Source organism: Vitis riparia, chromosome 14, assembly GCF_004353265.1.
Source record: "Vitis riparia cultivar Riparia Gloire de Montpellier isolate 1030 chromosome 14, EGFV_Vit.rip_1.0, whole genome shotgun sequence".
Classification (NCBI taxonomy): Eukaryota; Viridiplantae; Streptophyta; class Magnoliopsida; order Vitales; family Vitaceae; genus Vitis; species Vitis riparia.
The window spans coordinates 686029-707990 of record NC_048444.1 but is presented as its reverse complement, the minus strand read 5'-3'; the positions used below and the strand labels follow the sequence as shown (position 1 = coordinate 707990).

The window sequence follows — 21962 nt, the reverse complement described above, 5'->3', positions numbered from 1 at the left end:
ATTTGTGTTCAATCCTATTTAAATATATGTAAAATAAAAAATATAACGTATTGAAATGCTATGTTGAACCATCTGAAATCCTCTCTTGGGTACAACATGAGTTAGGTGGAATATATGAGTTAGGTGGAATATATAAAAATTGAATCCAACAAAAAAAGACGGATTTCATTAGAGAGCAAACTCCGGAGATATTAGTGGCTTGATAAACTATCCCATTTTTTAATAGTTTTTTTCATATGAAACAGATTAGCTAACATGTTTTACACATCAAAACAAGAAATCTCGTGATTGATGGTTGGTCTTTCTCTCGATAAAAGGCAATGCATAGACTATGGTACTAGTCAAGCATGAAAAATACAATTGTTATAAAGTGGCTTTGAATTATTCAAATTGTATTAACCATATAAGGAATAATAAAGTAAAGAAAGAAGACTAAGTTAGTCTGCTTGTGTATGTTTATGTCAACCCATTGATCTATCATGAATCGCGAATGAAGATGTACCCCGATAATTGAAGAGTTGCCCTTTTCTTTCATTTAATTTCAACAGCTTTAGAAGATGTACCCCGGTAAACAAGGTCGATTGTTTGAAGGGCACAACACCATGAATTTTAAAGTGTTTGCGATAGTATTTTTATTCCAAATATTTTTAATGAAAATATTTTTTAAAAGTGTTTTTATAGAAATATCTATTATATTCTTCTTTAAAAAAAAATTATAAGTGACTTTTCAACTTTTTAAAAGTACTTTTAAGTTTTGCTAAATATGATTTTTTTATAAAAAAAAAATTAATTTTAGAACTGCTATTTGAAAACATCATTAATCAAACTTTTAAAATGTATTTAAAAATATTTATATTCAAAGTATTTTTAATTGAAATAGTTTATTTAGATAATCATCTATTGCGTTATTCTTCAAGAATTATAAAAAAAAAATATCAAATACTTAAATATTCTTCAAAAAAGTTTTTTATGGTAAAAATCTTTTTTAAAAGCACTATCATAGGGAGATAAGTGAATTTAAAAATGTATGAAAAATGTGATAAATATTAAGACAATAATTTAAAACATGGAAAATGTGATGTATGAAATAACTTAAAATGTGAATAATTTTTTAATCCTTTTTTCAGTTGGAACCTAAGTCTTCATAGATTGGAATGACTCAATCTAGGGAACCCAAAGGTGCACAAATCTAGGACATTAGAAATTGTCCATGATGTGTCATTCATCCACGTGACTAACCCCTCACTAAAGAGATAGTAAATGGATTTTTAATATATCAAATATTAAAATAAATTAGCGTAAAAGCCTTTTAAAACAATAAAAATAAAAATTAGGTGTCTCAAAAAATTTTAAAAACATTTTTTAAATTATAAAACATTATTTTTGGTACTGAAAAATCAGTTGTAATATTTTTTTGAAAAAACGTTAGATAAGTGATTCTCTTAAAATGCTACTTTTAATAAAAATAGTAAAAATACTTATAAATATAATATTAAAATGATAGTAATTTTTAAAAATATTTTATTATTTAAATATTAAAAATATTTTTTAAAATCATTGTCAAATATAGTTTTAATCACTAAATTCACGTTTTAAATATTAGAATAGACGGCAATAAATATATTTAAATTATTTTTTTAAAATAACGATGACATAAAAATTTATTTATTAATATAAAAATTAAATCCTACTAGTCATCACCATGCCTATTATATTTTTATTCATATTCTTATATATTACTATAGCCGTGACAGCTGCATTCCTACCAATCCTAATAATCCATACTAAAAACCAAAATAATTACATAAAATGATTTCCTCTTGAAAGAGACCACTTTGAATATTAAAATTTATCTTTTTGTTTTTCTCTCAATTTCTTTCATTGTCCATCAATCTTTGTCCCCTCATATCCCAATCCAACTTGAATCTATCCACTATAAGAAGGGCAATAGCCTATTTGATTTTTTAAAACATTTTTTTTAAAATACAAAATAATTTTCTAATTTAAAAAACAAGTTTTTTTTCTAACTTTTGACCAAAAAAAAAAAAAAAGGTTTTAAACATTTATTTTGAAAATATATTATTTTTTAAAGGTATTTTTCATTATTTTTTATTGAATATTTTGAATAATAATAAAAAATATATATGAAAAATATTTTGAAAAGAGAAGACTCTTTTCCATATTTGAATTCTCAAATAAAATTTTACTTTTAAAAATAATTATTAAAGTTTTATAAAAACTAAAAATTAACGTTAAAGTCATAATTCTTAAAAGATAATAAATAATATATCATAAGAATTTCATTAATTCTTTAATTTTAAAACACCTCGGACTACTTTAAAAAAACAAAATGTTTCCAAAACAGTGTCTTAAAACTTACCACACCCTAAATCTTGTCACATTATTTCAAGATTTAACCATCCCCAACCTTTCCAACATAACGCAGGAGGTTTAACCACCCCTGAGCTTAAACATCCATCTCTGACCTCCTCGGATTCCTAACATTTATAAAAATAAAAATACTTTTCTCAGTTCATCAACTTGGGAGATCGGAGATCGGATAACTATTAAAAAAAATTATTCTATATCTTACACGTGCAATGTTCACAAAAAAGAAGAAGAAAAAGGAGGAAAAAAATGTGGAAAAAAGTTTTATGGCGGAGCCTAATTCTTGAATCTCGTAGGTAAGGCCCACTAGTGTACTGTGTGGAGCAACACGTTGAGCTTTGTGAACCGTCTCCCCAAATTTTGTGGTGAATGATATCTGGTATCATCCAAATCTTCCCCAAATTTTGTCCATGTTTGCATATTCTCATCCAATCTCAAACTCATAAATTTCTCCATGACTTCCCCGTTTCTGGGTCCCATGCCGTTTTGTTGTTCCTTAATTTTGCAGTTTCGAAGCTCCTAACTTCTGGGCTTGCTGCTTCATTTCCCAGTGAATTCGTGTCAGTTGGTTGGATTCTGTGATTTTCCTTTATTTTTGTTCGGAGAGGCAAATGTCGAACACGTCAATGGCCTCAGTGGGGTGTGTGAGTTTTGTGACAGAGAGGGCTGCATCGATTTGGAGTGGAAGGGATCGTCGACCCAGGTTTTCTTTCCCGGTGTATAGGCTGAGAATGTCTCCGGGTTGTGCTGTTTCGAAGGATTCGATATTTGGGTATTCGAGGGAAGATTGTATGAGGTTTTCTTTATGCAGCAGAAGGCAGGTTTTGGGGAGTAGGGGTGTGAGAGCGAGGGGTGAGGGCTCTGTGGAAGGAGAGGATGGTGACAGGTTAGAAGATGCTTTTGACGCCACAATTGAGAAGAGCAAGAAGGTTCTTGCTATGCAAAGGGACCTGCTTCAACAGGTAATTTTCTTCATTGTTTTTGTTTAGAGTGTTTAGTATTTGTCTGGATTGGAATTCCGGTTCTGGGTTTTGCGTTTCTTTGTGTTTTATATTATGGGGATTTTTGGGTTGATTCTTTATGAAACCAATACCTAAAAGTAAAGCGCTGCTTCCAATTTGTTATAATTGTTAAGTTTTTAGGTATGAATATCTTGAATGTCTGCACTCTATAGAGAAAAATGGATTGACTTATAAAAGGGAATTATTGGATGCTAATTCGTGGCTCTTCAATTAGTTCTTGCTTCAACAAGTGACATGGAACTTTCTGTTGAAAGTGTTCTATAATGCTTCCTCTTACCTGTGGCCTTAATAGGCTACTCAGATTGAGTATGACGTAGCTAAATAACCTCATTTACAACATCTTAGTTAAGATGTCCATCTTTTTAGGTACCATTAGATGCTTGAAATGGGATTTTTAATTTTTTGCTATCTTTGATGAAATGTTGGTTTTCTTGATTCTAAGGTAAAATGTTATGTCATGGCCATTGTCTCAGAAGGTTAGAGCATAATTGGAAGCATGGGAGAAAATGCTATTTTCGTGGAAAAAACCCTGCACAAAGTAACATATGGCATGGAGCATTGCCTTTCTTTTCCTTTTCTTTTTTTTTTTTTGGCTTGGAAAAATAAGTATGCCAATAAAGAGTTGAGCTGTAGTTCCTTGCAATGAATACCCTCTGATTAGAACCTACATATACCATATATAGTCTATATTTTTGTGTGAGGACCCACTTCACTCTCCACCTTAGTATCCACACTAAATTTCCAAAATTACATTTGTATATAATTTTGTAACTCTTTTTAATGTACAGAATGAATTTAATTAGAAAAAGAACGGAAGAAACTATCCCTACCATCAATTTAACAGTTAACTACATCCCTTTTGTGTTTCTATGATTTAAAAACTGATCCACGTTGCCTATTATTCATACCAACAAACTTTAAATAATGCAAAATATTCTGGCATTATAGGTGGATTGATGGAGCCATGCTTTTGGTTGTTTGTAGAATGAAGGACATGAGGATCCAAAAGTTGGAAGGGAGCAAGATTTTGATGTTGGGGCTACTTCTGTTAGTGTTACTTTTAATATATCAGTTAGTTCTTTTTTGAAAAAGAACTATGTGTACATTTGTATTGTAGGCATGTATATGTACAATTTAATCTTAAAAGGGAACTAGGTTTGCCAAAAATAAAGTCCTTACTGGTATGTTAATACAGTTTACCAGAACTGACAAACACGGACCAACTTTCAGAGGGCAAATATATGTGCACAGCCAGCCTGACTTTTAAAAGAATGGGGAGGGGGGGAATTAAGAAGTTTAGGAAAAACATTTACCAGTATATTTTCCAATATGCACTGCTGTAACTTAATAAGATGGATTGGTGTTCAAAGGAAAAAAGAACTTCTTTGTTGAGAAAGAGACCATCTCATTTGTAAGTATTGCCAAAAGTCTCTTAAGTGGGCCATAGCTCACTGAAATGCAAGATGTATTGGCAAGCTATCTCCTCAGTTTTTGTAGATCCCTTTTTGTTGTTGGTCTTACCACCCCAACTCCCATTTACTCATGGCCCAATATCTATCAGTTGTACCTTATACCTAGATGGTTTTCATTGGTGACCCTGGTGAGCAACTGATCTTTGTTGTGTACAACCAAAACATTGTAGTGCACTTCTCTAATCTTCCACTTGGTTACCGCTGTCCCCTAGCTTCTAAAAAACACATTCATTTATTCTATTCTTTTCACTTTTCTTCTTTGCATCCCAACATCCTCATGTCAGCTAGGTTCCTTCAATGGAACTGCCCAATGTTCTTTGCCATAAAGCATGAACAATTGTGGATCATGAAGTCACACTAAAATGGCACATTAGCAGTATACAAAGAAGAGCTTTAAGTTGTCTTTTACCTTTTGTAGAGATTCTGTAGATCCAATTACTGATACTGGAAGAGATGGCATTCAAGAGAAAGAGGAGAGACCATGGAGAGTATATCTTCATTTATTGTATTGTACTAATATTTATTGATAAAGGGGTTTGAGTTTAATCATTATGGTAAAAATGAGCTTTAACTTTTCTTCGTTATCATTATTAGGGTTCTAGTTTTGGTTGAGCTTCAAGGAGAAGGTTGCTATGTATATCTTATTCTTGCCTAGGGTAGGCATCTTTTGTATACTTCGTATGTATTTTGGGGTGCCTCCTTTTAGGCGCTTTTAATAAATTAACTATTTGCCTATCAAAAAAAATTATTAGGATTCTAGTATCTTATATTTGATATAGTATGTTTAGGTTTATTTGGGAATGTATGATACACAATTGACTGCTAACTATTGAAAATTCCCATTCATGAATGTGATAACATATTGCGGCAACCACTAAGATTTCCATTTCACAGGATTGAGCTGAAAATTAAAGAGTCCATTGAGTGCTGGAGATCGAATGTGATAACTTATTATGGCAATCACTAAAATTTCCATTTTCACAGGATTGAGCTAAAAATTAAGGAGCCCAATTACTTATTATTGAATATTGAATCCACTTCCTATTTGTAATTTTTTTTATTGTCAAGTCAAAATGACAAATTTTGCCTCATTCATTAGCCTAATGGCGATTTTTTTCTTTTCAGGAGCTTGAAGTCTTTAATGCCATTATTTACTAACACATTTTTAGTGTTAGATTTCCAGTTTCATTTAATACCTGCCTTAATTTCAGTATTTTTGGGCCAATAAAGGGGCTAATTATGAAATTGTGCAAATACCTGATTTTTGGAATTATATTTTACAAAGTGACTTTTCTCTTCTTTTTACCCCTTTAAAGTGGTTTCATTATTGAAAGTGGCCATAGAAAGGTCATTAGGGATTGCCTAGAGTTGTTGCAAGCTACACCAGTATGATTAGCCTCATAGGAAATTTGTGGTGAAAGTTTGATATGTTTATTATTATAATAGATTACATAAACTTGTGATCATCTACCATAGAATTCAAATCTGCTTCATTTGAATAATGTGTCTCTATATGGTATTACCGTATTAGGTAATTGAATCTTATAACTTCACAGTCTATCTTATCGTCATTGGATGAGCCTTTTTTCATAAATGGTTGAAACTGAATGTTCTTGTTCAACTTATTCTTCCTATGCAGATTGCTGAAAGAAGGAAACTGGTTTCATCTATAAAAAGTAGTATAATTAACCCAGAAGACAATGAAGTTTCTTATAAAGACAGAGACAGCTCTTTTCCAAATATGGATCTGACCTCAACTGGTGACAGTGGTGGCGATGAAGACTATAATGGCGGCATTCTTTCTGGAAACTATGTTCATTCAAATGCAGACAAGGTGCCAGCAGCCCTGTCTTCAGCTACTAGTAGAGGTTTTGGGGAAGGCGAGAAGGAACTTGGAAAAGACTTGTCTCTTGAAAATCCTTCCTTGGATTTAGAGGCCCCCAAACAGTTGAAAGACACTAGTCCAAAGACAGTTTGGTCTGATCCTCTTCCATCATTTCTTTCAAAATCCGTGGAAACAGCCAGTCCAAAAGAGGAAAAGCAAGAAGATTTTAGAGAATTGAGTTCAGAGGAGGTGAATAATGAGGCAGCTGTTTCTATGGGTGAAGATGTTAAGCCCCCTCCTTTGGCAGGGACCAATGTCATGAATATAATATTGGTAGCTGCTGAATGTGCTCCTTGGTCTAAAACAGGTGTTTACCATGAATCATGAGTTTGGATACCATTTCTAGGAAAGATCTTCTTTTTATATATGTGGCAGTAATTCCTCCAGACCAAATGTTAACTATGAGGCTTTAGGGTCACAAAGTCACATAGTTCAATAATGGGCTTGGCTGAAAGAGAGGAAAAAATAGAAGAGGAAGAACGAAAAACAGACATACACATGCACACACATTTATATCTGATCAAAAGACTGATTATGGTGAATTCTCATAGGTGGGCTTGGAGATGTTGCTGGGGCTTTGCCAAAGGCTTTGGCTCGGCGTGGGCATAGAGTCATGGTAATTTTTTTTTCATACAGTGAACTAAACATGGGAGCATTAATAATGAACCAGAAAACTTGTCCCCAAATTTCCCTGTTCTACAAAGCAGCTCCATTCAGCTACAAAGAATAATGAGATGAATTGTCTCAATATCCAGACCCTTTTGTATTGTTCTTGATTTGTTCTGCAGAGATCTAACTCCTTCTATTTTGATTCATAGTTGTAAGTTCCTACGACATAATAGATCGGTTTTGGAGAAAGGAGAATAATCTTTATTCTTTGATTTTAAAGAGACATTATCAATAACCAAACAAATAGAGAAAAGCCAGCTATCGGAATCGAACCGATGACCATCGCATTACAAATGCGATGCTCTAACCTAGATAATATCCAAATTCTTATACTTTCTGCTGGGGGACTGACCTGGACTGCTCTAGGTTTAGCAGATCTGTCTTCATTTCTAAAAGCAGTAGTTTTTTCTTCTTGAAATCTGTTACTAAACAGAAAATTCTTTGCATCTCATCAGTTCCTCTTTATCAGCTCCCCATGATAAGAATTTAGAGATTTAAGGCCTTTAAATCACTTGCATTTAAATATTTTAGTCTTTTAGGTATATTTGACTTTGTAATTTGCATACCCATGGCCATGAAAACCCATGAGTTTCTTGGTTTAGTTAAGAAGGCTTTTGTATCTTCATCCTTTGCTTATTATTATTATTTTTTTCTGTTCTTACTAATGATAGGTTGTGGCACCTCGATATGGTAATTATGCTGAGGCCCAAGAAACTGGAGTTCGGAAGAAGTATAAAGTGGATGGGCAGGTATCCAGCGGTAGCAGCATCTTAGCTATTTTTATTTCCTACTTGAACCCTATGATTATGTTACTTTGCAAGTCTTTAACAATGTCAAACTTTGCAGGACATGGAAGTAACTTACTTCCACGCCTATATCGATGGTGTGGATTTTGTTTTTATCGATAGTCCCATGTTTCGCCATATTGAAAAGAATATATATGGAGGAAACCGAATGGTAAGATATTTTTCCCATGGTTTCAGCTTCAGTTAGTTTTCAAGAGGGACAATCATAATAGGTCTGATGGATGATTAATGTTAGGCCACATTGATTATGGAATCAAGTATTGAGAATGGTTGTTCCATTGCCATTCCACCTATTTTAGTGTTTGAGCCATGTACAAAGTTTCCATAATGTTAATATTATCATTAACAAATCTTCATCAAGTCAAAAGAACGAGCTGGTTACAACTTCATCTCTTTAGAAAACTAATCAATTCCAACTTTATCTTTGATAAATCGATCAGAATGTAAATGAATTGCAGCTTTGTCTTTTCAAAAGGAAAATTTCAATTTAGCTACCTCTGTTTACTTGTACAACTTCATTTGAATTTCATGTCATCACATATAAGAATGTTAAATAATGAAAAACTGAAAAGCACCAATAGTAAGAGGTATTTGATGAATTTTAAGTAGGTTTTCAATCCTTTCTTCATAATTGACAATGTATCACGAGTTAGAATTCATTTTGGTGAGAAGTTTCTATTATTATTATTATTGTTGTTGTTAAAGTTTGAACATGCTTGAATATCCATGAAATGAAATATAAAATTGTTAAATCTTGAGTCATTGATTTTTGCAATATTATTCACTTCAGAATTTTTCTTAATAAAATGCAAACACTCTTAATTTTATTTTCTGAAATACGGGCACTTCTTAAGTTAAAATTAGAGACAATTACATAATGGCTCGTCAGTCATCAATTTTTATTCTTGCATTTTTAATGTTCTCTATCCCATGTTTTACTATGTAAGTTTAAATAAGTTTTTTTGGAGATTTAATCATCATAATGCAAGATGGTTCTTTTTTTAAAATTAAAGTTAATTTAGTAAATAGAATTTATGATAATGATAAACCCTTGCAAATCCATCATTTGACACTTGATCACTAAAGAATTCTCGACTTAAATATCTTACCTATAATGGTTGTAACCATGTGCTACCTAGTTTTCAAGCTCTTACAATTGTTTGTTGCTTATTTTAAACATCTTAAAGGGTGATATAAGATATCTACAAGCATCTATTTGTTTATGAGTTCTTGTATGCCTGCACTGGTTGGGTTCCATTTATAGGAAACAGAGACCTTTGATGTTAATAAGTGTTACGTAAATTACCATTTTAGTAGGATAGCATTTCTTATATTACTAGTTGTAAGCACTCTCAGTTGTAAGTATCTTTTGACTGATGCAGGACATTTTAAAGCGCATGATTTTATTTTGCAAGGCAGCTGTTGAGGTATGATTTCTGACACGGCCTTGAGAAGAATGGTTCAAGAAATTGACCGATTGTCCATTTAGTTTGTCCATCACAGTAAAACCTGTTTCTTAAAATTAGTAATATATCCCACAGAGTAGTTCATAGTACTTTCACATAAGCAGAACCATGCAGTTAAAATAAAGGTACTAGATATGGTCTAGAAAAACAATAAATCTTCTATAGTGATCAATGTATATCAAACTAACAAAAGTAAATATCAGAAAAAATAATTTTAATATAATTAAGGAAATATGCCACAAAAAATGATTTGAAATATGGCAATGAAAATGTTGTTTTTTGACTTGTTTAAGTTTTGGTAACAGTAGCAACAGATTGATTAATTGAAATTCATTTCAAATGGTGTATAAAGTTGAGAAGCTGGTGAATTTTTAGGTTCCTTGGTATGTCCCATGTGGTGGTGTCTGCTATGGAGATGGGAATCTAGTTTTCATTGCCAATGATTGGCATACTGCATTGTTGCCAGTATATTTGAAGGCATATTATCGGGACAATGGTTTAATGCAATATACAAGATCAGCTCTTGTAATTCATAACATAGCCCATCAGGTATGCTCTCTAAGTCTTGCAATTACTTAATTTAATGCCTGAAGTTTGCACCAATAAGCTGTTTTGTCTGGCTTAGAATCATTTTATATATTTTGCCAAGTTGAAAACCTAAATGAGGAAATCAAACATAGTTTTTAATGATACCCTGCAGTTCATTTCTACCTTGATGAGTGAAAATATAAGTCAAGTTGCAATGCTTAAGTCTATATCAAGTGGGTGTGTGTCAGTTCCTATTTACATTGGTTTGTGGGCACACATTATTTTTTGTAGGAAAATACTGGTTCTATTCTCCATATTTTCTAATATTCCACAGTTCAATTTTTAGTTTCATGAGTGGGAAAACAGGTGTATATCTAAATTGCATGAACATGGAGTGAAGATGCCTAGTCATAAATGATATTCTTCCATATACCTCATCCCATTTTTGCTCACAATTTTAAATTTTTAGTAGGATTTTTTCCCCATTTTATCATTCATGGATATTTCCTTAACTGATGTGTTTCAAAGCCAAAAATGGACTCCTCACTTGTCAATAAGGAGATGATATGATCTTGATGCTTTTTGTTGAAATCTTTTCTGGATGCTAGATAGCAAGTTAATCTCATGAGTGATCAACACAAGAATAATCATTGTTTGGCTTAATCATGCTACAACATTTTTTTTCCAAAACCGTCAAAAAATAGGTAGTTTAAATAAATAGGTAAATGCTCAAATATCTTGATTTACTGTGGAAATCTGTTGAAATGGATGTTATGCTGTAACCTGTTTTTCAGTTATAAATGGAGAGCTAGTTTTGCCATCCATTTGTCCCATTGGAATTCAGTCATTCCACTTGACCTTGCGTTACATTTAGATGCAAAAAACCTTGAGGTAGAATGTTGATTAAATTGTTGTGGTTCTCAAGTTGACTGTGAACTTTAGATACACTTGTTAATTATCAAGCATCCTAAGTTCAAAATACCAAGTATTACAAACTATGATGTTATATAGTTTGGTCATCATACACCCTTGAGGCCTGACTCGAGTGGTAAGGAGGGTTTGTGGGAGGTTCCATGTTCAAGTCCCAATGGGGAAAAAAATTTACCTATCAAGAAAAAAAAAAAATAGTTTGGTCATCTTACAATTTAACTATCATTGTCTAGTATCCAGCTCTTCTCTGTAATTAAAATGGAGGTGTTCTGAATTATATTCAACACATGCAAAAATATTCAGGGACGTGGACCAGTGAAAGAATTCATCTATACAGATCTTCCTGAGCACTACTTGGACCTTTTCAAAATGTACGACCCTGTCGGAGGTGAGCACTTCAACATCTTCGCAGCTGGGCTAAAGACAGCAGATCGTGTGGTTACTGTCAGTCATGGATATGCCTGGGAGCTGAAAACTTCAGAAGGTGGTTGGGGCTTGCATCAGATCATAAATGAGAATGACTGGAAACTGAGGGGTATTGTGAATGGGATTGATGTGAAAGACTGGAACCCCGAGTTGGACATTTACTTAAAATCTGATGGTTATGTTAACTACTCCCTCGAGACACTTCACACTGGGAAGCCCCAGTGCAAGGCAGCATTACAGAAGGAGCTTGGTTTGCCCATCCGTGAGGATGTCCCATTAATCGGGTTCATTGGTAGGTTGGACCATCAGAAAGGTGTTGATCTCATAGCTGAGGCAGTTCCTTGGATGGTGGGTCAGGACGTGCAGCTGGTCATGTTGGGCACAGGGAGAAATGACCTGGAACAGATGCTGAGGCAGTTTGAGAGCCAACACCAGGGCAAAATCAGGGGATGGGTTGGTTTTTCTGTCAAGATGGCTCACCGAATAACTGCTGGTGCAGACATTTTGCTTATGCCATCTAGATTTGAGCCTTGTGGACTGAACCAACTATATGCTATGAACTATGGAACCATCCCAGTTGTTCATGCTGTTGGCGGGCTGAGAGACACTGTGCAGCCTTTTGATCCGTATAATGAATCAGGATTAGGTTGGACATTTGACAGGGCTGAGGCAAACAGATTGATACATGCGCTGGGGAATTGCTTGCTGACTTACCGACAGTACAAACAGAGCTGGGAAGGTCTCCAGAGACGAGGGATGATGCAAGACCTCAGCTGGGACCATGCTGCACAGAATTATGAGGAAGTCCTTGTTGCTGCCAAGTACCAGTGGTGAGTCTTTTGACCCTTGGTGTGTATAATATCTCAACTTCTGCAAACACTTCCTGAACAGGCTGTTGCATTTGGGGTTCATCCATACTAGAGACATGCCAATGCCCCTGCTCATTAGGGGAAAGAAGCTTCGAAGTTGTTTTCTCAGCAGTCAGTATTTCTTCACTCTTGCTTTTTTGGATTAGTTGGGATTAGATTCTGATTTCCGTTATTTCTCATTTCTCTAGTTGAATTAATCCTTAAGTCCAGAGGTTGAATGCAATGGCTGAACTTTTAGTCCCTAAAGCCAGAATATGTTCTCTACTTAGTGGTTTTGACTTTTGAGTTGCTGTGAATAAACAATAATCATTTTGTGAATAGGATTTAAGCATGTATTTGAATTCATTTGCTCCATTTATCACTTCTTCATGATGCATGTCTTTGTCTCGTGTATACAAGGGATTAAAAACAAAATCCCAATTGTTTGGCCCATTTTCACGGCAACCAAACAAATCATTGCTGTTTTTTTTTTGTCTTGGGTAAAAAATATTATTGTGTCTAATATTCTGGTTCTTGTTTCCTGTGTTCTCTCACCAACCAAACAGAGCACAGCATAACATGGTACTACAATTGAACAAGTCTTCGTAACATTTAGAGTTCAACCATTCTCAAATGGTAAGTGTTTCTCGAATTATAACTCTTAACAATACCATCGTCATTTGATAGCGGCTTCACCCATTCGAGCTAAATCCATTTCTGGATTAGCCAAACATGGCATAAAAAGGCTTGCTTGGAGACTCTGATAAATTATGTGATAAAAACGGCTTTTTGAGAATTCAAGAGTGATTTGCTGCATTTTTCTTTAGTATTCCGAAAAATAATTAAAAATATGAAAATTTGAGGGAGTGTTTTCAATTTTGGAGTTTTTAAACAGATTTTTTACTCATTAAAACTATTCTCAAAACCGGAATTTTGAAAATTATTCTTATTTTCCGTGGCTTCCATTACCGAGATCAAACTCGTTACTGCTTCAGGGGTAATGAGAAGGCGTTTTTCATATTTAAGGTAAAAATAATTAAAAGCTAATTTTAAAAACTGTCACCAAAACCAACTCTGAAAACGTTGCCAAACAGATTCTTATTTTCTATGGGCCTCCACAAGGACCACAACCAAACTCATTGACAAATCATGTTTCAAAAATACGTTGATTAAACTGAAGGAAAACAAAGAAATCGGATTATTCTTTTATTGACCTTATCAATTGCAACTATGAAACCAATACAACCTGCTGGACAACCATAAGAAAATGGGGGAATATGAAATTGAAAACCCAAGCAAAGGCGTGCAAATATATCAAATCATACCAAACTCACAATGGGATACCTTGCCATGTTTGTCTTTATGATGGTGGGAGCTCTATATGTAGGATACTCTCCTTTCTCGGTCAAAGTGCAGGCAGGATGGAGTTGAGAAGAGCCCTGCAAAGCCCTTTGACAGACAACCTTCAACTGCACATGGAGACTTAGAGGAACTCAATGGGCTATGTTTTACTATTTCCATGCAGTCATCAGTAGCAGCTCCTGGTGGATTCTCCGAGTACACAGATCTGCCGGCAATGAGGCTTTGCTTGCTTCTCTTAGAATTCAACTTGTCATTCAAGTCTATGGAGTCACGGAAGCGGGTATCTGACAACACCAGTTCATGTCTTTGAGAGTCCTCGTGCAACTTTCTCTTCAAGCCAGGGTAGAATTTCAATCCTGCAATCGAACCACCAAACAATCAGAGGTCAGACTGTTTCACATGATTTGAATTCATTAAGGTTATGTTTGGTTCCAAAAAGTACGAAGGAAAAAAAATGATAAGAAAAATTATTTTCTCATATTTAATTATCTTATGGAAAAAACCAAAAATATTAAATATAATCAAGATTAATTAGAAATTTATATATTTTCAAATTACTTAATCTTTATATCAAGGGGTTAAAATAAGTTAAATGAGTTTAAAATAACATACAAAAATAATTTTTTAACTTTAAATTTATTTTTTCATCTTCATTTTTTCTTTCCTCCCACTTTTCCTTTCTATTTACTTTCCCTCAAATTTTCTAGGAGCCAAACATAATGTAAAAGTTTTGAAAAATATAAGGAACCAGTGTTCCTAAGCGATTGACATACCAGGGAGGGAGTCATCATATTCACATGACTGGCCTTCTGAATCACCACAATTACAGAAGAACTTGGCATTGTCATCGGATCCAGCAATCCTGCAAGGAAGATGATAGATATGTTCAATGTGAAATGTCAATGTCATAGCAAATGATAGATCTGGAATGGAAAATTTGCTCTTTTTCTGATAGCATAGCCAGAAAAAAAATGGGGGGGGGGGGGGGGGGGGGGGGGGGGTGGGTGTGGTGGAGAGGGGGAAAGGCACACAGTTTACACTTCCCTAAGATACCCAGTGAGTTCAAACTAACACACCCTTCTGATGAGGGGATATCTTCTAATCTAATCAGGATTTTTCTTTTTCTTTTTCTTTTTCTTTTTTTAAGGCAATAATCTGATGTCAGGTTATGTTCAATGGAAATACAATTCCCATTCCAATCAACTCTTAAAAACAACCCCTACATGAAAACCTATGCACTTTCTCTTTTTCCATGCACTCCAACCTCCCAGCATTCCTGCAGAAATAAAATAAAAATAGAGAAGGGGGCCAAACTTCATTTCTCCTAGGAGATGGGCAAACACCAGGAATTAGGAATTCAGACCCTTCACTACTCTTATGCGCCTCCCAACTCTACAAATCACATCAAGCCACTCCATGTTTTTTAATAATCTATACTCTGAACCCTTGATGATCTTCAAAACAAGGAAGTTCATGCATGCTCAAAAGGCAGTCCTGTTTCAGAATCCAATCATGACTTCAAAATCATTGTAGTCAAAAGAAAATGTGGTGACTCATGTTAAACCACTAAGAAAGGAATTCTAATAATTCCAGGTTCTTTAACAGAAAGAAATTTAATTTTAAATTTTTTTGCGAACATCTTATCTGTTTTACGAACCATATTCTAGAACTGTTTAACCACCAGAATGGAGACAGATTGATAACAATTAAGATTGTATTTCAGATGTTTGGTACCTCTGCCTATTTAATGCTTTCTCTTCATACAGCCCATCCCACAAGGGAAAGATGAGGGATGTGCTGAGAAACACCAGACAACATGAGGACAACTAGTACACATATTTTTTCCAACAAAATTCAATACACCTATAGCCTTCAAGATCAAAATCCCCTATCAAGTTTGGCAAGAAGACACATTCAATTACCTTCAAGGCAATTTCATGAATAACATTCAACAAGCCCTCTCACAAATAAACAATTATTATAGATTCTGGTTCATCATACAACTGTAGATACAACATACCCAAGTACCATCATCCTTTTTTACCAATGTCAGTGCCAACTAGTTGAACAATTCCAATTTGAAGAGAATTTCTGATTGAATTTCAAATGAAACGGCTGATAAAAAGTTTCAGATGAAAAGTAATAATATTATTAATAACGATGATAAAGAAATATCTAGAAGATTCCATGAAAAGTAATTCCAGGGAAGCAAATCAAACCTGTACATGTGCTCAACAAAATCATCAATTAAAACAGGCCAAGCACCTGCAATAGAATCAAAATTAACAAGCATTAGAGAGACAGCTAAGACTTGCATGTTACATCTGAAAGATGCCAAAATTTTTATCCAGGCAGCCTCTTCCTATCATGAACCTGAAGGGGTCAACTAGCCTGTTGGTTAAGTCCCCAGAAGGCTGTTAAAACACAGATTGAGTTTCAAAACTTTATAATGTTTGCTTTCATTTTTACAATTTTTGCTCATTGATAATATCTTATTCCTAATACCCACTAATCCAAGTGATCCCCACAATAAAAATCAAACATCAATAACTGAACAACAAATACCATGACAATGTGATTACGCATTTGATAATAAAACAAAATTATCCATGCCAAACTCAATGACTAGGATAAATACAATAAAATGTATACTATGGAAGATTAAATATTCATTGCAACTACATGCTTGTGATGGAAGTAACAACACATATTTGGAGAAATTAATACCTTCTGGATCATAGCCTTCAAGGTTTTCATGTACACAACGGCTGAAGGCTAGAACTTGCCGCCAAGTATCTTCAGAGATATTATGTCGCTGATTTTTCTAAGAAGAATCCAATGATTAGTTGCCTTAAATAAATTAAAAGAATAAAATAGAGGAATACAATACGAGAACTTAGAGGCTAAACCCTTCCCATTCAAACATCAAATTTATAGGCTCAACAAAAGAAACAATGATAGATCAAACTCATAGAACTTTCCAAATTGACATAAAGAATGGCATGCCATATGAGTCACTATCTAGATGATTAAGGAACCAAACAGTGCATCACTTCTGTATATTACAAAAGTATGGTTACAACAAGGAGACCCCATTAGAGGAACAAATAAAAATTAAAAAAATTAAATAAAAAATGTGACCAAAAGTTCATATATCAATTTTGAAGAAGGCCTTGTGTCATTGGGGTTTGTACCAAGGAGACTCCAAATCCTAGCTCATAATTGAATCCAATATGGTTTACATCAGAAATCATATCACAATTCCTACCCATTTATACTTGGCCCATCCCGGCCCATGAAGAGTCGGGTGGATTCAAGCTGGGTGGGTTTACCTGAACAAGCCTGGTCAAAGGCCTTGTGTCATAGGGTTTGTGCTAAGGAGACCCAAATCCTAACTCCTAATTAAACCAAGTATGGTTTACACCATAATTCATATCACAACCCCTATTCACTTATAGTTACCCCATCCCACCCCATGCAGAGCCAGGTGGATTCAAGCTGGGTGAGTTTACCTGAAAAATCCAGGTTCTTTCCATTCCTGTTCGTTGCACAACTCAGGACTCATTAAAAGAGCCAAGACTGAACTGCTGACATCAACAATTACCAGAATCAACTCTGCAAGATTGATTTTTTAATTTGAAAACACTTCAAATAAAAGGAAGAAAATAAAAGTATCAATCTGATCATATGCTTGGCCATAGAACAATTGTCCACAAAGAGATAGCTCCTTCAGACCGAAAGCACTACATCTAATCCCTAACTTTGAGCCTTTCGAAGCATTCTACAAAGGATTTTTCTTTTTCTTTATTTTTATTTTTATTTTTACTTTTTTGATAGGCAATAAAAGAGAATATATTAACAGTGCCTTAGAAATGGCACACCGAAGTACACACAATGTATACAATGTGTCAATAGGCTATCCAACAAAAGAGAGAACAAAAAACAAGCTTCCTCTCCTCACTTGGAGCTCAACCAATCGAACAAAAAACAAGCTTCCTCTCCTTACTTGGAACTCAACCAATCAACAAAGCATTCTACTAAGGATGTCCACTACTAACACAAACAACACAAGTGAGGAGATTGCCTGCATAAAAGGCCCTAGTTTCTTGAAACCGACTTTAGTTTCTTGCTTGACAAGAACTGCAAAAAGAGACAAAATCATAAATCTACCTTCACAGAAAACCAAAACCTTCTTGCACAACCTATAGCATAGGAAGATCAGACCTATATTGGAAGGTCCAATCTACAATCTTACCAGCTCTCCTAAAACCTAAACTCAATGCCACCCATGATTCATCAGATTCTTAAAATCCTCCACACATCCATTGGTTATCAGAACAACAGAAAAAAAATGTCTCCATTCTTGATTAAAAAAGAACCCAAAGAATAAAATAATATCTTCAAGCACTTCTTTGATTATGATATTTGTCAAGACCAGGCACAAGACTCCTGACGCTGAAAATCTTTCATCCTGAGAATGTTATTCTCCTGTCAGGAATGAGATCTATAAAAGAAGATGCAGGCTCTTGTTAATGATACAGAAGGAATAATCTACAAGAGCTTCTATTTTAGTACTGAATTGTTATGTCATGCAAAAGCTTCTATTTTAGTTATCTCACTCATACATAAATCAACATTATTAAGATATCATCCAAAATTATAACAATGTATACAAGAAGAACCAAGCAGAGTTACAAGTTTGTTATTGTATAACTAAGACCCTACAATGATGGATTAGTGATTGGTAGGAAAAGAATAAGAGCAAGAAATCGCTTCCCTAATGAAACTCTGCAAGAACTGTTTGAAAAATAAAATTTAGACTTCTTGGTTTTAATCATCTTTAACAGAAACAAGAGCTACATATATTTAAACTGATATACAGCATCACCCACTTTTACAAGATAAAGCATGAACAGTAGTACCTCAACAAAGTCACACCACTGATTAAGCAGTCGAAACCTTCCTGCTAAAGCTATTCTCCAGGCAGTAATGGCCCTGCTTACAGCTGACAATAATTTAAAAAGGAAATGTTAACCCGTGTGTGTAAGCATGCTAAGCACATGCTCTATGCCTGTATTGAAAGAGAGAGATTTCAATTTGATGTCTACATTGGTTTGATAAGATTACTTACTGATGTTCTTTTGACTATTTTCACGGCACATAAAGAAGACGAAATCATAGAAGCGTGAGAATTCAGAGAAGTCCACCTACAAAAGAGAAAACAAAAGCATACAAGATTAGAAAGAATGCTTGAGAAAAAACAGCTAACATAGAATCTCTAATATGCTGATCACAAAAATAAGAGGATACAATCAACAAAGCAACTGCACGTAAAAGTGGATACACTTCAATTAACAGTGACAATGCTCATTCAAACACAAAATAAAAATGAGAGAAAATACGGAATGTGAATCTTCAAAATAAAATTTATCTCACCGTCAAGTCTAGGCGTAACATGAGCCTTAGAAGTTCATCGAAAATTGAAACCCTGCCATAGAAAATACCATATTTTCATATATCTGGGAATAACAGAAAAGATGTTCAACAATGCAATCAACTTCTAGCTCAATAACAAAGGAATTGAGATTCAGAAAAACAGCTAAGATGCAAGACAGCCTTTCAAACTCCAGCCTTTTCTCTCAACCAACCTAGGTCCTCCAAGTAACTAGAGATCCCACTCTTTCCACATAAAATTTGCAGAATGATAGGGTCTTTAGCAACTGTTTTTAGAACAGTTTTTTGTTCTCCGGAAGGAAAAAAAAAATGAAAAACATGTTTGATAACCAAAAAATTATTTTTTGTTTTCTATTCTTAAGAACAGATAACAAAGTATTTTCAAATAACATCTTTTAGTTGTTTTCACTTGTTTTTTTAGGATTGTTTTAAAAAATAATTATACAAACATGTAGAATAATTAAAAATAAAGCAACAAATATAAAATTATTTTTAAAATATATTTAAGAATATTAAAAACAGGTTAACAATATTCCAAGTTGTTAAACAGACTTTTGTTCCACAAAACATTAAAAAATAGTTTTCAAAAACTATTTTTCATAACTATTTTCAAAAACAATTATCAAACAGGGTCATATTAATCTAGACTTTTATCTATTATATGACTACGGATATAAACTCACATCAACTGCAAAGCTCCTAAAACCAACTTTTAACTCATGTCACCAAATTAAGCTACATGCACATTGTAAAAACATCAGGTTTGGGCTCAATTAGCCTCCTCCTGCCTTAGTTGTACTTCAAAATTTCAAGATATCGCATATATGGCTCAAAGAGACGATACCCTGTATAAACCCTTGATTCCACCAATTTTAAAAGTTGAGCCAATCCCTCCCTTAAGAACTTAGCCCTTTGCAACTCCTCATCCCCTTGGCAGCCTTCCTCCACACATATGTATGCATTTCCTGATATAATGTCTGAAAGAAAGAGTTCATAATCAAATCATCTTTCTTCATTGGTCTAATCACAAATCAAACAATGTCTTTAAGGAAAATCTTGATTTCATCGACAAGCTAAGTAACTTAATAAGGTCAATGCATCTCACCAAATAGAATCCAGTATTCAAACCAAAAAACAGAATAGTCATATACATGTGAGCATAAATAAATAAAAACATTTATAAAGTGGGGTTGGGGGTGGGTGCGGCTGCGCAGGGTGTGGTGGGGGAGAAAAGTTATTGAAGCATGATTGAGCTTGAAGATTCTAACTAGTGCTCTCTAAATCAACTGAGGATTTAATTTTTTTTTTTTTAGGAGTAACAAAAGGGTCCCCTGCATTTGAGTAACCGGGATATTACAAAACCTTGGCAGATAGAATCAAAAGTCGATACCATCCATGTGTCTTGCAGTTTCATATAAACCTTAGTCCTAACACTGCAAATAGCTGCTAAAAATGAAAAGAAAAGGGAAACAGAAAAATCAAACTTAACCACCAAAATTGAACTACAATCCATCCCCTTCCAAATCTTTGATGAAATTCGAGAACTGATTCACTGAATTCCATGGCTGATGCCCTGAACCATACAATCTACGAAACGCAATAAAAATGAGTTTTTCACTTCATGCAACAACCAAAAAGAGAAAGAACATTTAAAGAAAAAGCAAAGGCACTCCAAGTTGCTTCCGTTTTCTTCCTCTCCTCTTTTCAGTTCTATCAGCAACCAAAAATGCCCAAATCATCAAATGCAAAAAAAAAAAAAGTCTTAATAGTTTCCCTAAAACCTCTTCTCCACACATCAAAACACACCCAAAATAAATAAATAAATAAAAATCCCACTCCTCCACACACCGAAATTCAAAAATCACCGTCCAAATCGATCAAACAAACACCACAAACTAACCAAGAACTGGAGATCCTCAAAGAAACACTCATCGAGAAAATCACGGAAACCCCACCCACACATCAAAAAAATTATTAAAAAAGCAAGAAAATTCGAAGCACAAAAAAATAAAAATAAAAAAGAAATAAAAAGAAAGAAAGGTTACCGCAGTAGCTTCTGTAAATTTCAAAGACATCGAAGCCGCGAGAACCGGAGGAATCCATGAGAGGACGCAATCGGGGGAGCTAGGGTTTCGAGAAGAGATATAAGAGAGAGAATTTGGGACCCGGTGAAACCCTAGACGGAGCTCGAAAACACAGAAACCAGAGGCAGATGTTTTCTCGTCTGTGTATATCACACGCAGCAGGATAGAGAACTAGAAAGGGAGAGATGAGGAGTTGCCACTGTTTCTAGCGAAATATCGGAGCGAATCGGATCTATATGTCGGTCCGGCCAAGTTTTCGGTTTTTTTGGCTCATAACTTATCGGTAATGACTCACATATGTATTTATATATACACACTGAGCTCCACATATGAGATCATGAGATCTGTTTCATAAATATTTTTTCTTTTTTTTCATTGTTGTTATTTGCAATGTTTTCGTAACCATACAAGTCATCGAACCGGAAAAATTATCGGTTCACGATTCATTGGTCGAACTGGCGATCAATTTACGGTCATAAATATATATTTTATATAAAAATAATAAATTATATCTAAATTTTGATATTATTTATTATATTTATTGAGTTTTTTCACAAAATTTTTTACTTGTAAATATCAATCAATCTAATATTTTTAATAATTTCAATAAATTAAAATTTCA

At 34.1% G+C, this 21962-nt stretch overlaps 2 protein-coding genes across 4 annotated transcripts; one reads left to right on the top strand and one right to left on the bottom strand.

Annotated features, from left to right (window-relative positions):
* The first annotated feature begins 2574 nt into the window (after nucleotides 1–2574).
* Nucleotides 2575–12833, top strand: LOC117931242 (granule-bound starch synthase 2, chloroplastic/amyloplastic). 3 transcript variants are annotated; one of them, XM_034852170.1, is made up of 10 exons: nucleotides 2575–2767; nucleotides 2897–3350; nucleotides 4395–4481; nucleotides 6522–7074; nucleotides 7319–7383; nucleotides 8108–8185; nucleotides 8283–8393; nucleotides 9625–9669; nucleotides 10084–10257; nucleotides 11470–12833. In XM_034852170.1, exons 2-10 carry the CDS (start codon nucleotides 3000–3002, stop codon nucleotides 12424–12426), a joined length of 2421 nt encoding a protein of 806 aa, XP_034708061.1. In that variant the 5' UTR covers nucleotides 2575–2767; nucleotides 2897–2999; the 3' UTR covers nucleotides 12427–12833. The 3 variants fall into 3 exon arrangements, with proteins under 3 accessions (XP_034708061.1, XP_034708060.1, XP_034708062.1); XM_034852169.1 differs by lacking the exon at nucleotides 2575–2767 and having other exon boundaries at nucleotides 2774–3350; XM_034852171.1 differs by lacking the exons at nucleotides 2575–2767; nucleotides 4395–4481 and having other exon boundaries at nucleotides 2774–3350.
* A 776-nt stretch (nucleotides 12834–13609) lies between these two features.
* Nucleotides 13610–21628, bottom strand: LOC117931243. The gene is made up of 9 exons (XM_034852173.1): nucleotides 21302–21628; nucleotides 20101–20233; nucleotides 19239–19290; nucleotides 18934–19009; nucleotides 18725–18807; nucleotides 16530–16626; nucleotides 16022–16067; nucleotides 14576–14664; nucleotides 13610–14158 (listed from the first exon to the last, which is right to left on the bottom strand). Exons 1-9 carry the CDS (start codon nucleotides 21357–21359, stop codon nucleotides 13818–13820), a joined length of 975 nt encoding a protein of 324 aa, XP_034708064.1. The 5' UTR covers nucleotides 21360–21628; the 3' UTR covers nucleotides 13610–13817.
* Nucleotides 21629–21962: the final 334 nt, after the last annotated feature.

What these genes read in the sequence shown, in the direction of transcription:
- LOC117931242 (XM_034852170.1), top strand. Translation starts at nt 3,000, where the DNA reads ATGTCGAACACGTCAATGGCCTCAGTGGGGTGTGTGAGTTTTGTGACA. An exon ending in GTGTTACTTTTAATATATCA is followed by an intron (nt 4,482 to 6,521) that starts GTTAGTTCTTTT and finishes CTTCCTATGCAG; the next exon opens with ATTGCTGAAAGAAGGAAACT. An exon ending in TATATGGAGGAAACCGAATG is followed by an intron (nt 8,394 to 9,624) that starts GTAAGATATTTT and finishes TGACTGATGCAG; the next exon opens with GACATTTTAAAGCGCATGAT.
- LOC117931243 (XM_034852173.1), bottom strand. Translation starts at nt 21,359, where the DNA reads ATGGATTCCTCCGGTTCTCGCGGCTTCGATGTCTTTGAAATTTACAGA. An exon ending in AAATAGTCAAAAGAACATCA is followed by an intron (nt 18,808 to 18,933) that starts GTAAGTAATCTT and finishes AATTATTGTCAG; the next exon opens with CTGTAAGCAGGGCCATTACT. An exon ending in TTTGTTGAGCACATGTACAG is followed by an intron (nt 14,665 to 16,021) that starts GTTTGATTTGCT and finishes TCTTCCTTGCAG; the next exon opens with GATTGCTGGATCCGATGACA.